Source organism: Uranotaenia lowii, chromosome 2 (genome assembly GCF_029784155.1).
Source record: "Uranotaenia lowii strain MFRU-FL chromosome 2, ASM2978415v1, whole genome shotgun sequence".
NCBI lineage: Eukaryota > Metazoa > Arthropoda > Insecta > Diptera > Culicidae > Uranotaenia > Uranotaenia lowii.
Genome location: NC_073692.1, coordinates 383,187,625 through 383,202,819, shown reverse-complemented (window position 1 = coordinate 383,202,819; position 15,195 = coordinate 383,187,625). Strand labels below are relative to the sequence as shown.

General features: G+C 39.0%; 1 protein-coding gene across 1 annotated transcript in view; it reads right to left on the bottom strand.

Moving 5' to 3' along the window:
- Positions 1 to 221: 221 nt before the first annotated feature.
- Positions 222 to 15,195, bottom strand: part of LOC129743239 (potassium voltage-gated channel subfamily KQT member 1-like) — a 207,650-nt gene continuing 192,676 nt past the window's right edge. Inside the window, exons 10-11 of the mRNA XM_055735216.1 lie at positions 14,738 to 14,879; positions 222 to 1,232 (exon numbers count right to left, since the gene is read on the bottom strand). Coding sequence (XP_055591191.1) covers positions 680 to 1,232; positions 14,738 to 14,879 — 695 coding nt within the window. The 3' untranslated portion in view covers positions 222 to 679. The remainder of the gene's footprint in view (positions 1,233 to 14,737; positions 14,880 to 15,195) is intronic.

The window sequence follows — 15,195 nt, the reverse complement described above, 5'->3', positions numbered from 1 at the left end:
TGTTGAGTTGTGGTATAGGCCTTTCCGAAATTTTGTTCTGGATCGCAAATCGACAATGTACAGGTTTGGTTTGGTTTGTTCTGTGGTAACGTTGGATGGCTGCACGAGGTAAGTTTTCACTGGATGTTTGTATACAAACAGTGAAAACTTCACGTGCAGCACCTGGTGAACGATTTAGTTTTTTTTTAGTATGAATAAAATTTTATAAAGGAATATAGCAATTTGTGCTTCGATTAAAAATGTTCTTTTTTGAAGATCGCTTAGCTAAGTTATCAGTATTAGAGTTTTGTTCGCCTATTAAATGCATCTTTCTCCTCCTCCTGTCTGTCTCTTGGATGTTCCTTGCCCATACCTATTAATAACTATTGACGCTACGAGCTAAGAGTTGAATTTGTATTAAAAATCTCTGTTGGACTTACTTTACTTCTGTAACTAGAGCTACTGTAGAGATTGATTTGTTTGTTTTTTTTTCTGTTAAATTTTACTTCTTGATTTGGTTTGGTTTGTTTCTCCGTAACGCTACAATCGGAAAGCTTAACCTAAAAGTCGATAGTTGTTTGGATGCCTGGCTCAGTCGCTTCCGTGATCTCTAAGTCCGTCCGTGGTCCGTGTTAGGCGATTGGGGGTGCAGTTGCTGTCGTAGAGTACGTAGGATGTCCGCTACTGATTACATCCAATATTATACATCGTCTTCGAGGCATTTGAGAGGCTGCTGCGGGGTCGGCGAGTTGGCCTGCGACGGAGCAGCCGGAAGTTGTAGTGGAGCAATGCAGCTGGCCGTCGTCGGCTGAAGGGGATTCGGTTGAGCAATGACCCCGGTACCTGCACTACTAGACACTACGCCACCTGGGAACAGCTGCGGCTGGATTGGGGGTAATATCATCTTCTGCTGCATCGTCATTGAGTTAATGGCATGGGTTAATTGATCTAATTTCTTATCCATCACAGATAGTTGCTGTTCGACCCGATAAAGGCGGGCTCCCACCGTCATCGGTTTGATGTTCCCGACCCGATCGATGCCGGCCAGATAGCTGCCCGGTTTCCCCAGGGTCTGGTCCAGGCGGCGTTGAAGTTCCTTGATCCGCACCATCATGTTCAGATGGCCCTGGGAGTACTGCTCGATGACGTCCCGCACGTCGTAGGGTTTCCGCGCTTGCTGGAATTTCCGTCGGGCGACGAAGTATTTGATTTTCCGGATCGCCCGGATGGCATTTCGATGCGCTTCCGTGAGTCTGTGGAAAAGAGAGAGAGAGAAAAAGCTTTGAATTTGAAGTTCGAAATAATTTAAAATGCAATGCTGTGATGATTATGGATTTTCATTCATTTTGAAAAAGTGATTAGCCAATCTGATATTGATTTTTTATTTAATGAATTCTGTATATTATGAGCAATGTTTGTGATAAGGTATGGTGAGTATTTTCTGTTTTCATGTCATTTGACATTGTTTTTTGAATACATTTTGTTTTCTCTTTAGCTTTAAAGGTGTTGAAGCAGCAGTGCTTACTTCAAAGGTTATATTCCCAGCAATAGTGGAAAGGAGGAGAAGAAGTAACGCGAGGAATCGAAGGTGGCAAAAAGAGCCAGCGCCAAAGGAAGGACAACGAGCCAAAGCCCGGAAGGACAACTAACCAGGCACCGTTGGGAGGTCATCGAGGCAGAAACCAGAGCCACTGGAAGCTCGGCAGTGCAGAGCTATATGGTCGTTGAGCCGGGGCCACTGGGGGACTCGCCGCCCTAGTCAGGGACCCTGGGAGGTTGTCGGACCAGAATCCAACTGGAAGGTCGTCGAATCGGGAAGCCAAGAAACACAGGAGATCGTCGGACAGGTGCAATGGAAGGTCGTTTGGTCAAATCCTTTGAAGGTCGGCGAGTCTGGAGCCTGCGGAAGGTCGTCGTGCCATTGGTAAGGTGTCGGGTCAAAATAAGAGCGTTGAGCCGGAACCAAACAAGGTCGTCGGACCGGTGCCATGGAAGGTCACTGGGCAGAGACAACGAAGCAGTCGTCTGGCCAGATCTACTGGCAGATCGTCGTACCGAAAGCCATGGAACGTTGACGGGCCGGTACCACGGAAAGATGTCGAGTTAGGAACCAGGTGGTGCCACTGGTGAACTTGCGAGCAGAGTACCACGGAAGGTCGTCAAATCGGTGATTCTCATTCCAAACAGGTACCATCGTAGTTGGACCGTGCGATATCGTGTCCAAACATTAAGCAATTAAGCACCTAGGGGTGATGATAGACGACAGACTCAGCTTTACGAGTCATGTTGACTACGTGTGTAAGAGAGTGGCAATGACCACGGCCGTACTCACACGGATGATGTCGAACTCCTCGGCAATCCGCAGTAGTCAGAGGAGGATACTGGCAAGCGTGACCACGTCGATCTTGCGGTACGGAGCAGCGGTCTGGAGGCAGGCCCTGGGAAGACAAGGTAACCTGCTGAGACTTAGCAGCGTCCAGTGGCTGATGAACCTACGGATCATCAGTGGATACCGGACCATCTCGTCCGAAACGGCCTGCATAGTGGCGAGCGTCATGCCCATCTCGGTTTTGCTTAATAGAGAAGCATGTCTATTGCTACAAAAATAAAGATACGTCCAACGTACGAGATCTCGCTAACGAGAACTCGATGTTCAACTGGCAGCAGCTGTGGGTCAGCCCAGCGAGAGGAAGGTGGACCCATCGTCTGATTCCGCACATCGGGAGCTGGATCGGAAGCAGAAACGGTCAAGTGGACTTCCATATGACAAAAATTGCCTAGATCGTGGTAACGAAAGGAAACCCCCGAACATGTGGTTTTTGCGGTGGTACGTACCAACATGATTGCCATCTGCGGAAAGGACACGACAGCAGACAACGTGTCGCAGAGGATGTGTGCAGACTCCAACACTTGGCATGCGGTCAGCAATGGGTACACCCGAATCATGACTGCCCTGCTGAGGAGCTCTAGTCAACGGCAGTCCGTGAACGGTGTAGGATGAATCCATCGTCAGGGAGCATCTGAGTAGTGTGCGTCTGGTTCCTTGATCGAAGCTACAAAGATAAGGCATCTTCTTCTGCGTAGCGGAGGTCATGCATGGGTGCGCTGCGAACGTGTGTAGGATATCCCATCGCCCGGGAGTATCCGAGTAGTGCCGCTTCCTTAGGGGGACTGTGGGGATAAGACTATACTTTCCTCGAAGCGGACTTCGCAGGAAGGTGTAGGATGTCGTCACTGTCGGGAAACATCCAAATCGTAGCGTTCAAAGTCTCAAATGTGTGCCGTGACAGGCGTGAGTCCAGGATAAGCTGCTCTCTATCTTGGACACGACGGGTAAAAAAACCGCGTGCCGAAAATTTTGTGGGTTGTCAGCCAAAGGGATAAAGAAGACAGGACAACGGTCGAAGTAGATTGACCCCATCGTCGGGGGGCTGTCGAGTAGTGTGCGTCCGACTCCACGATTTGAAGCTACAAAGATAAGGCAATCTCTTCCGCCTATCGAATGCCGTAAGTGCGCCACGTTCGTGCATAGGATGCTCCACCTTCGGGGAGTAGGAGTAGGATGATGTCTTCGTCGGGAATCATCCGAGTAGTTGCGTTAGGTCCCGCGCGTGTTCTGTTCCAGGCGCGAGTCTAGGATAAGCTGCTCTCGATCGGCACACGATCGGAAAAAAGGTGACAAATCTCGAATCCTGGTGATAAGAGGTCGGGCTTTGAGTCGTTAGAGGATAGGTCAGGCTTTGAATCTTCAGGAGGAGAGGTTTTTGTGGTCAACCCCGAGTCCTTACGATAACAGGTCGGGTCTCGAGTCGTAAAAGCGAGATCGGGCCTTTAATTAACAAGTGGAGGGGTATAAGTGGTCACCTCGAGTCATTACGAAGAGTGGTCAGATCTCGAATCGCTAGAGGAGAGATCGGACCTTGAGGGGTCGGATTTCGAGTCGTTAGAGGAGAGATCAGTTCTCGAGTCGCGAAGAGGAGAGATTTATGTGAGAATCTCAAGTCATTGCGAGGAGATGTCGGTTCTCAAGTCGTTAGAGGAGAGTTCAGACGTCGAGTTGTAAGGATGAGAGAACATAAATTGTAGCTAAGCTTTAGAAGAATTGTGGATGGAAACTGTAAATACAAGGTTGATGACTGAAGAACCTTATATCCGATTCATTCAAGCAGATTTCAAAGCTCTAGGATCAAGGCCGTAGTTTGCACTTTAAACAGTACAGTTTGGAAGTTCTGAAGCGCCATGTAGGCAAAATCTGGGATAAAATACTACAATAGGATCTATTAGGCTTGTTCTTCGACGTTCTGCAGCGGAAGGTAAAACTATAGACCACAAATGTCTAACTTTACCAATGAATTATGATGAACTGAAGTGGATTTAATTTTAAATAAAAAGTTTTGTTTCCGTCAATTTATCAGTAATTTTCAACGGGACACTTCAACTGCTGGAGCCTGTAGCTGTGGTTTAATGCTAGAGTAAGGTTGTCGGATTGACCAAATATTTAATATAAAATTTAGGCCCGGCCAGGATACCTGATTTTTTTAAAACAGCCCAAATTTTGCCCAGATTTATTCACTTTATATGGCAAATTAAACAAAAAAAAACAAATTGTGTTGTAATTTTTTTTTTAAATTTATGCCTCCAAAACGAAATTTTTTGAGCAAGTTTTGCAAAAATAATCATGAAAGGTTTTTAAGAAGCCGAAAATTCTACCCGGAATTGTCCAGCCCGGATTCGTTCTGAAAAAAATTTGCAACCTTGTGCTAGAGATATCAGGTATCAGAAAAGGGGTAGGTTTAAAGCGGCACGTTATCCAAACAAACGGGAAAATTGTGCCTAGCCTTTTTTTACAGATTTTATCATATACCTGAGAAACCTGAAAACCATAAAAGAATAGAAAATAAATAAATATTTAGGGTTTATGCCCTAATCCGATCCACATAGGGATTTTGAAGCATTGGAGCTTATAATCACATTGGGTAAAAAATGACAGATTGTTGTTTTAGTTTAAATTCTTAGAATTAGATACACTTATAACAGGATAGGCAAGAGTACCTTTAAGCTTCCTAGCAAACGAAAAACAGGCATATATCAGAATCAGATAAGAAAATGTTCTAACCAGTATGCTACAATGAGGGCAAATAAACGATTTTATAATGGCAAAGTTGGCATTTAGCCTATCCACATAGGAATTTTTAAGCAATAAAGCTTTTTTTTAATCATAATATTGGAAATAAGGACTTTTTTAAACTTACTTTGTTAAATTCTGACATACATTAAAGAAATATAGTCGGGCAAAAGAGGGACATGTACACACTGAGTGGAGGGTAAATATAGGTACAATAGTACCTCTGAATCACAGCTGAACCATACAAGAGATTCAGAAAACAAAGTCTTGTTTTTATATATTTTTATTTAACTAACCAGATAGCGCTCTGGTTAGACGACTGCAATGTGTTTCTGTGATGCCAAATTTGAAACAAGCGATTTTAACACTGTACGAAGCTGTAGCAGTGGATTCCAGAACAAGGATTGACGTATGATAACGAAATATCAGAGTACGATATTAGAGGAGCTTTGACTCTTCATAACACTACAACCATTCTAAAGCTAAGGGAACATGTGTCAAAACAAGAGAAGTGACATATATTAGTTGAAACAGATATGACTGTCGACATACGATAAAAGTTTTGATCAAAAGCTTGATTTAATAGAGAATTTTAAAGCCTTTTGGCAACCTAAAAGAAAATATTTTTCTTGAACATTTTTTCAATGGAAACGATATTGTACGGCTTGAATGATTGAATAACCATGACGCAATTAAAAAAATTAAATATCTTTATATGAAAGGACATTTACCTCCACAAAATTCTGTTACCAATCCAAAGATAAAAGGAACTGAACACTTGCACATTATAAGGAAAATACACTAATTTTGCGCTTGATGTTACAGAAATAACTGATTTAATTTAGATCATATTCTTCTATGATTTCAAATCGGTTAATATTAACAGATAGCCAAAAGCAATGGGGCCGTAAGCGATGCGTTTGCGATACACATTTGAACACCTGTGAAGAGATTTTATTGAACGGAGTTACTAGGAGAGCAAAGAGATTAGTTAAATGAAAAATCATATTCCAAATTGGCAAAACAATAAAATATGGAAGAATACAGCTTGTGCAAATGTATGTACTACATATGCACTATTGGCATACCCTTCTCGAGAGAAAATACGTACAAAAGTTTAAAAATACTAGCAAGAATTTAAAACTGATTCAGATTCAAAACATTTTCTTCCAATGTTTTGAACTTGAAAAACTTCTGAAATCTGCATGCAATAATTGACCTTGACATATTTTCTCCCCCTCCCAGATACAGTCTCATTGATTTCCAATAGACAGAAATATGAGATAAACGTATCTGGGAAGTACTGGATAAGTTGCCTCGTACGACATGGACAGTATCCCAGTGGCAGTGTTCTTTAGGCCGCTGCCACACAGCCAAAATTAAACAAAAAAAAAACAAATTGTGTTGTATTTTTTTTTAAATGTATACCTCCAAAACGAAATTTTTTGAGCAAGTTTTGCAAAAATTATCATGAAAGGTTTTTAAGAAGCCGAAAATTCTACCCGGAATTGTCCAGTCCGGATTCGCTCAGAAAAAAATCTGGCAACCTTGTGCTAGAGATAAAGCATGGATCACTACAAATCTGGACGCATTAAAACGGGTCTATCTCGGAGCTATGTAAACAAAATAAAAATGTACTTGTACTTGAAATGTAGGGTTTTTATTGCACTTTAAAGGAAAAATAATAAAAAAATTATTCCGATGTTGTTTTGATGAATTTTCGAACTTTTCGTTGAGTATCACTCATTATAGTTTGAACACCCTATTCGCTGACCTCAACGGCCATTTTGTTCCACAATCTCTTCATCTCTGTTGCTTCCCGAGTCGTCCTACCATTCTTCTTCATCTTCTGCTTGACAATTGCCCAAAATTTTTCGATAGAGCGGAATTGAGGACAGTTGGGTGGGTTGATGTCCTTTTCGACAAAATCCACCCGTTGGCCCAATACCACTGTAGAACCTCCTAGCTGTAGTGGCAGCTTGCCTGATCTGGCGAAAACTTAACTAGTGCTTTGTGAGATCTAATGTACGAAAAAAAAGTTTTTCAGGCATTCCTCCTTGTAAATTTCGGAGTCCGTGGTCTTGTTTTTCACAAAAACCGGAATTTTTCGTCCGCAGATGCAAATACCTTGCCAGATCAAACACTTTCTTGCAAACTTATCAGCAAAAACGAATTTGAAGTTGCCGGGGACATCACCATGACCAGTGCAGTGCACCACTGCAGTGGCTTTACATAATTTTTGGCCAGAAAGCTGCCCAAAATCCATCTTCACGTACGTTTCGTCATCCATGAGGATGCATCCGTCGAACTTCGTTGGAATCTTCTTGTATAACTTGCGGGCACGTCCTTTGGCTACTAAATTCTGCTTCAATGTCCGGTTTGGTTGCTTACTGGCCCGATAGGATCGTATTCCTTCGCGTAGACGAATTCTGCTGACGGTGCACCGGTCGGCGTTGAATTTCTTGGCAATGTCATAGTCCGACTACCCTGTGTTTTCCTTGATCGTTCTCAACACCTTCAAATGCAGTTTCCGATCCTTAATTCCACTATGACGCTTGGTATGAACCTGCCGATCTATAGTACGCATCTTACAGACCCGTTTGAGAACGCTACACACGGTTGATTTGACTATTTTTAACGATTTCGCGATTTTTGAACCCGACCACGTCGGGTTTTTGACGTGGTTGTTCAAAATTTATTTTCATCTCGCGGCTTCCATCACGTGTAACTTTTTTGAAACAAAACGAATCGTAATGAAATTTTCAGCACTGGTAGAAGAAACACCCAAGTAACAAATGAAGTTTTATAACAGGCTACTAGACCAAGTTTTGGTTTCATAAAGGGCTTGGGGAGTCTAATAAAACAATCGGTGTTACTTGGGCATTCCTCTACAAAGTGCTGCCAAAACACTCCAGATCCGACAATTAGGAGTACTATGGTAAAATAAATAGTGCGTCCAGATTTGTAGTGATCCATGCTTTATACACTTTAGCTGAAAGAAATCTAATGGTAGACGCGGTAGAATAGGGATACCATACGTACTCTTTAAGAGTACGTGTACTCTTTTTCGATCGAAAAATGAGCGTACTCTTCTTTTTGTAAAATTTTACCAAATGTACTCTTTTTTTGGTGAAAGGAAATAAATGAAATTTCCTCTTATAAATTCACTTATTTCTTCATATACATGAAGATTGTATTTTTTTAAATAAAAAAAATCCAACTTTTTAAGCATTCGTTGCACAACACTTCAGTTTTGCTTCTTTTGTTAAATGTTTCAAAAGATGGATGGAAGGAATAACGAGATTTTAATCTGGATTTTTCGTTCAAAAAAAGCGCCTTTGAGTATGCAATGAACTCCTGAACAGTAGGCAATATGCATAACAACAACTTACTTAAAATCATAGTGCACAAATCAAAAGCGAACGAATCAGCATTAATGTTTTTGGCGGGTAAAAAAATACCCCTCTAAAAAAACTCTTGAAAATTCATTTTTTTTATCAGCGTTGGTGTGCTTTCTCAGTGTAAAATCGAAACTTTGAATAGTTCAACTTAAAATACTTAGCATTTGTCAGTGTTCGGCATCGCTAACTGAAAAGTTAGCGGCGCTTATTAGATCGCTAACTCGGTCAAAGTTAGCGATCGCTTATTAAAACCGCTAAATGTTGCCCAAAAGTTATCGATCTATAATAAAGCGCTAATCGCTAATCAGTACTAGAAAGTTTTGAAAAAGATTAGCATAATACAAATTTAGCGACCATCTTTAATTATAATATTGACTTGAAAAGTTGTTAAACAATATGAATAGGGGCAGTTTTCGAACTTATTTTGTAATATTTCTGACCATGTCAGTTGCGTCAGTCCATTTTTAATTTTAGTTGACGTGTTTGGTGGAAAGTAAAAGGAAAAACTTTTGAATTAAATTTTTCAAAATATTGACCCGTTTATCAAGTTATTGTTTTGCCTCAGGTAATGCAAAGATTCTCTTAAGGTAGATGTTTTGTTTTGTCCGAAATAGTTTTTCATCTTTTTTAACATTGATACTCAAAAGATTGATTGATTTATTGACTTATTTTGTTCTAGAAATTTTAATTTTTCACAACTTTTTTTCATCTCTTTTAAATTTAAAGAAGGCTTATTCTTCAGACCTAAATTCAAGTGAAGACAATTCAAAAAGACGTATATTCCTATGATTCCAGTCAAAATCGAGATCGAATAGCTTCTTAAATCAATTTTTAACGAAAATTAAAAAACGATCAAAATTTTAAATCTGAATGCTGCCGAATATATCTAATATATAAAGATGAGTTGGACTATATATGTTTGTTTGTTTGTATGCACCTTATACAAATCCACACCGCTTAACCGATCAGCTTGAAATTTGGTACAGAGATGTAGTTAAACCATGGTAAGGTTTTAGTAATAGTTCTGAGCCCCTCCCACCTAAGAAAAAGGACCCTCCCATACAACTTTCGTTTTTATTCCCACAAATCCAAAGTCATGGCACCCGTTTGGCAGCCGATTTTCGTTTCCTTTGGCGGGTTGTTTTCACCATCACCATGGGCCGGGCGTAAGAAACTACTATCCAGAGTTCACGTGTACTGGAAAGCAAATCAAAGCTTGCTGAGCGTTAAAGATTTGAAAGGGGAAATTTTGGCGGGTGTTTTTTGTACCTTCTACTGCTGAAAGCACGTGGTACCGGTAGATACGAGAATTTTGGATGCAATAATGAGCTAACATTTCGGATTGAAAAATACAACTAACCTAAGCGTGCCAGATTGCCCGGATTTATCCGGGTTTGCCCGGATATTTGATGCAAAATTTCGAGAAAGTCCGGTCCGGCCCGGTTGCCCGGATATCGTGAAAAAAGTCCGGATATTGCCCGGATTTATTCACAATTTTCACAAAGAAAGCAAAAAAAAAATCAAAGTTTTTGAGTAAGTTTCAGCAAAATCGATTAATGGTATGGAAATTTTCAACGGTTGTTTCAAATAATTTCGCTGATTTACTTTTATAAACCTTTAAATATTTAAGTGTTCCAAAAACTTTTTGGAAGTCTGCAATTACATTAATAAAATATTAATTTCATTTTTTTTTGCATTTTTTCTTTGCTTTTATATATAATAACACCTACACTTTGCCCGGTTTTTGCCCGGTTTTTGGATTTGAAAAATTGAAATCCATGCCCGGATTTTGCCAGGTTTTTTTGAAAAAATGCCCGGAATTGCTAGGCCCGGATGGGAGTGGAAAAAATTCTGGCAACCTTAAACTAACCTGTAAAGTATGTATTGACTTGAATTGTAGTGGTTTTCAAAGTACTCCCTACCACTGCTGCAGGGCTTTGGAGTCTATAAGAATATACAGTGTGTGAAGTATGTATGCAGTGATTTATCTTCATTATGAATTTGGATTGAGTGCTGAAAACATATTAAGTAATTTTCTTAAAATCGAACTTTTTAGAACCAACCATTTTCGTATTTTTAGAATTCCTCATAGAGAAAGATAAAATATTTAAATTCAGAGTTAAAAGTTGAGAGCTGTGATGTCAACGCTTTGAAAGCCGTCTCAAAAATTTAACGTGCATTATCTGGAAAAACCAAATCCAACGCAAAAAAATTTAATTTGAAATTAAGTATGAGGTTTTAAGTTTAATACAATTCAATTTTATTGGTCAATCTATAAGTTTTGTAAAAATGTTGATTATCAATGTGTTCAATTTTACCATCCAATTATGCGCAAACTTAAACCGTTAAGTACTGCGAATTCAATCAAGTTATTTCCAAGAATTTTTACTTTATCACTCTTCACAATAATTAATGAGATTTTTTTCCAAGATTGTACAAATTAAAAAAAAAATCTTTTGTTATAACATCATAAAATGGGCGATTTGGGTTCCAAAATAATTTCTTTTAGATCACTTCAAAAAACTAGTAGTTTAACTTGGAACAGTTAAGAAAAACTAATCATAAAACAGTGTGGAAAACACAACGAAAAGTACACATCCATTTGAAAACATGCAAAATGAGTCTTCAACCAGTTTAAAAAAAACAAATACAAACACATACAGGATCTCAATGAAACTTAATGTTTCCTAGAAGAGATTCCTTTTACTTAATTCTAAGCGTACATCTTTCGAGTATATGATGGCTAGCATCTCACAAATGCTTAAACCACTAAACCACAAAAGTTTACTGTGTATACCGTGACTGGGATTCGAACTCATAGTCGTTGGCTTGGGAGACTTGAAGGCCACGAGCTGCGGCAAGTTTCGGAAGCCTTCTTAGAATTTTTTGGACAAATTAAACTTGAATATAGCATACGGGGGAGCATTTGGCATATAGCGTCCGAAGAGATCATCTCCAAAAGAGATTTTATTAGATGGGGGTTGGGAAAGATAAAAATATAGTTTAATCATTTGAAGAAGAAAAATTAGAAGGCCAAAGCTATTTAAGCTTCGTTCAAGAAAGGGTGGGTATAAAATGTTTTTCATGATGAAATAAAAAACATTCATGGTAAATTATTTTTAATTTATATGAATACGAACCTCATAACAATAAGTATATCAAAAATATGAAAAAGGGAAACACAGTAAATATTCTCATTCAAAACTTGAAAACACTAACAAAACTTTCAAAGCTTACATACATGGCACAACATGGGTAAAATTTTCTCATAATAAATATATAAAACATATTGAATACAAAGCTACCAAAATTTCTAAAGTCAAACGACACATTTTGATTTATATTTTATGCAAACCCGAGCAAGGCCGGGTAAATCAGCTAGTGATCTATAAGTCTCTGGCCAAATTAACACTTCAAAGAAGTAGCGTTCTTCAGTTAGCGGAACTAAAAATTAGCGGAACTTTCTTATCCGCTAGCTGAAGAAAAAAGTAGCGAGAAAATTAATTCGCTAGCCGAAAGTTAGCGGACTAATTAGCGATTAGCGGAATAGTGATTTTGTGCCGGACACTGGCATTTGTCAATTAAGTCACATATATTGCAACAAATTGGCGCTATTTGAATGACCTAAATCATCGTGGTTTTGAACAAATGGCGTTTGTCTTCACATTTTTTAAAAATATTTGTGAATGTACTCTTTTTGGCATTGCAGGATATGGTAACCCTAGGATAGAACACTGGATTCGTTACTTTGACACCGACATTTATAACTGTCACCAGAGAAGCTATCGTCAAAGACTTGTGAGGGCATGACAAATATAAAAGGTTAAATGTCTTATATAAACGTTACTTGTAAATTCTGCAAAAGATCATTTTTTTTTTCCTGTTGGGGAGAGAGTCCACTGCGACCATTAAGTTGATCTATTGTGGTATTACCCCGCGTTACTATTTTTACTTTGCTATGCTACTTGACACCCCTGCACTATTGGTTGAAGCTGCAGTTGTTTACCGGTAGCACTACGAGCACACACATATCAAGGTAGGATCTCCAAGTGCAATCTAAGTTCCCTTGAAAAGATCCATCCACATGCATGTGCTGCATTATTGAGGCGTACAATTCCAAGGTATACACGGCTAGCATTTCACTAATGCTATAACCGCCAACCTTCATCATACTATGTGTGCCAGGTTATGTCACGACCGGGATTCGATCTCATGAACGTTGGCTTAGAAGACAAGTATGCTATCCACTAGGCCACGATCTGCTGGCTGCAAAAGATCATGGATGAGTTTTGAACCCAAACGAAGACTTTGAGACCCCACGGTTTGAGAAATCCAAATATGACCCCAAATCGACTCAGTCTCCTGTACCAAATATGAATGATTTCAATCTGCAGATTGATTTTTTTTTTGTTTTTGATAGAAGTTTAACAAATTTAGGTCATTCTTCCTCGCATGTGCAGAATGAAAGCTATACATCAATTACTTCAGAAGCTGGGGAAGTCATTTATCGTCAACACCTTGAAAATTGTGGGAGTTAACTAGAGTGGATATTCGATAGCAGCTCTGCGATGTGAATTTACGTTATCAAAAATAGTAATTGTTCCGAACGATGGTCGGGATGAATTCTGTAGGAATACAAAACAAAGATGGCAAAAATTAAACCTGAGAGCAAGGAAGATTAATGCCATTCGAATCAATGAAACGTAATTAAAATCTTGGTGAAGTTGTGTTAGTATTTAATTTTTTGTAACTTAAAGGTTTTTTTTACGATTGTTAAAGTGTTGTGTAATTTTTTCTGCGTATACACTGTTTTGATGAAGTTGTAAATGTATGAATCGTATTTGAAATAAATTGAAAAAAAAAAAAAATGTCTATAAAGATATCACTCAGTTGACCAGTTAGTAATTGTTCTTGGCATTAATGCAAATTTGAATGAAGAAATATGGTTTCGGTGAAGTGGTTTTTGTGCTGTGATTTGCTAGTACCCTATTATTTACTCCGTAAATTTTTTGGCTTCGACAGTCGGGTATCTTTTGATCAGAGTTCAAAACTTCAAGATTTTATTTTATTTTATGTTGAAACAAACAGTTGTTATCGTAATAATGGTTCGGTACCAAAGTGTCATATGAAAGTTAAGCGAAAATTTCGAAAACCAACGTGCAAATTGGGTGGTTTGTTGGTTTAAAGTTTATTGTTTATCATAAGTAATAACTACTCACATATTTTTATACAAACAATTTTTTCTCTGGCATCCGTTAGGCGACTTGGACAGGGTTAGAGGTGTATAAGAAGAATCACTGAAATAACTGATAGGGAAAACGATTGGGGAAAAAAGGGGGAAGTAGAAAATGGCAACAATAGTTAGTCTAGGGGAGAAAGAGCCAAAACCGAAAACAAGCAGAAGGAATTAATGATTCTATTAGCTATGAAGTGTAGAAAATCGATCAATTTATTAAAATTTAGAACAAATAGGTGCATTTTTTAACTACTTGAATCAAATAATGAAGAAGAAAGAAGTTGAAAACTAGAAGTTAAAACAAACGATTGGGAAAGAATGTGCAATTCTAATTGTTGCAAACAATATCAAAGTGTAATAAGGGAAAAAATCAATCATGCCAAAAGCGTTGTTCCTGGACATTCAATATGGAACTTTACTAGGTTGATTTTCAGTAAGGATATATGCGAAACATGTAAGCAATCGCATTTCAAACGATGTTTTGATGTTTTGTTGAAATATCCCGAAGTTTTTCAAAACACACGATGTTTGAGAGTTTAGTTAACTGTATAAAACTTTTTCTCAAATCTCTAAAATCGTCACATGATATGTTTGAATAGTACAAAAATGGTTCATTGAATGTGCGTACTCACAGTTGCAGCATTTAAATTTCACTATCAAAACTGATAGTTCTTGTGAGTTTTTCAAGCGTGTGGTCGAACGTTGTGAAAAGTGCATCAATCATTCACATTTTTCCAGACTTTTCTGATTAAAAATATGCCTTGCTCAGTTTGTTTTTTAATAATTGATTGTGCTTCGAAATCATTGCCAAAATGCCACAATTCAGGAGTGAATGAGAAAACGTTTGAATTATTCATCACTCCAAATTCTATCGAAAAACAGTATTGCCAAACCCCGTGAAAGCTTGATTTGTGTTGAAGCTTTGAGAGCAAATTCACAGAAACAGAAAAACAAAATAAAAAACTCGAATAAACACAGGCGGCCGTTGACACTTACTGCGTAACCCGGGCCGGTTCGGCTTCATCGTCCTGTTCCGGTTCCTGTTCCACCTCGTCGCTCGGAGCCTCCGTCACGGAACTGTTCTGACTCACGAATGCACCCCGGTTTGGGTCGTTTCGCCGCGTTCGGGAAGGTGTACCTGGAATGGGGGAGGGAAGAGAAATTTGAAGAAAAAAATAATGTTAAACAGGATAACATAGAACTCGATTCAGTTATGACGTCGGTATAGAGCGAAAATATATCCAATTCACCGGAGATCCCGTGCCGGATATTGTTGATGGATGAAGATTAATAGTTGATGAGCTTCCGGATCAGCTCTCTCAGTTGAGCTTGTACTATATCGCTGTTGGTGCGAAAACAAGATATGGGGGTACATATTTCATGAATGAGTGCAACAGTAAGTCTGGTGCATTTCGGACGCATTCCTTTAGAATAGAAATGGATACTGGCAGCAT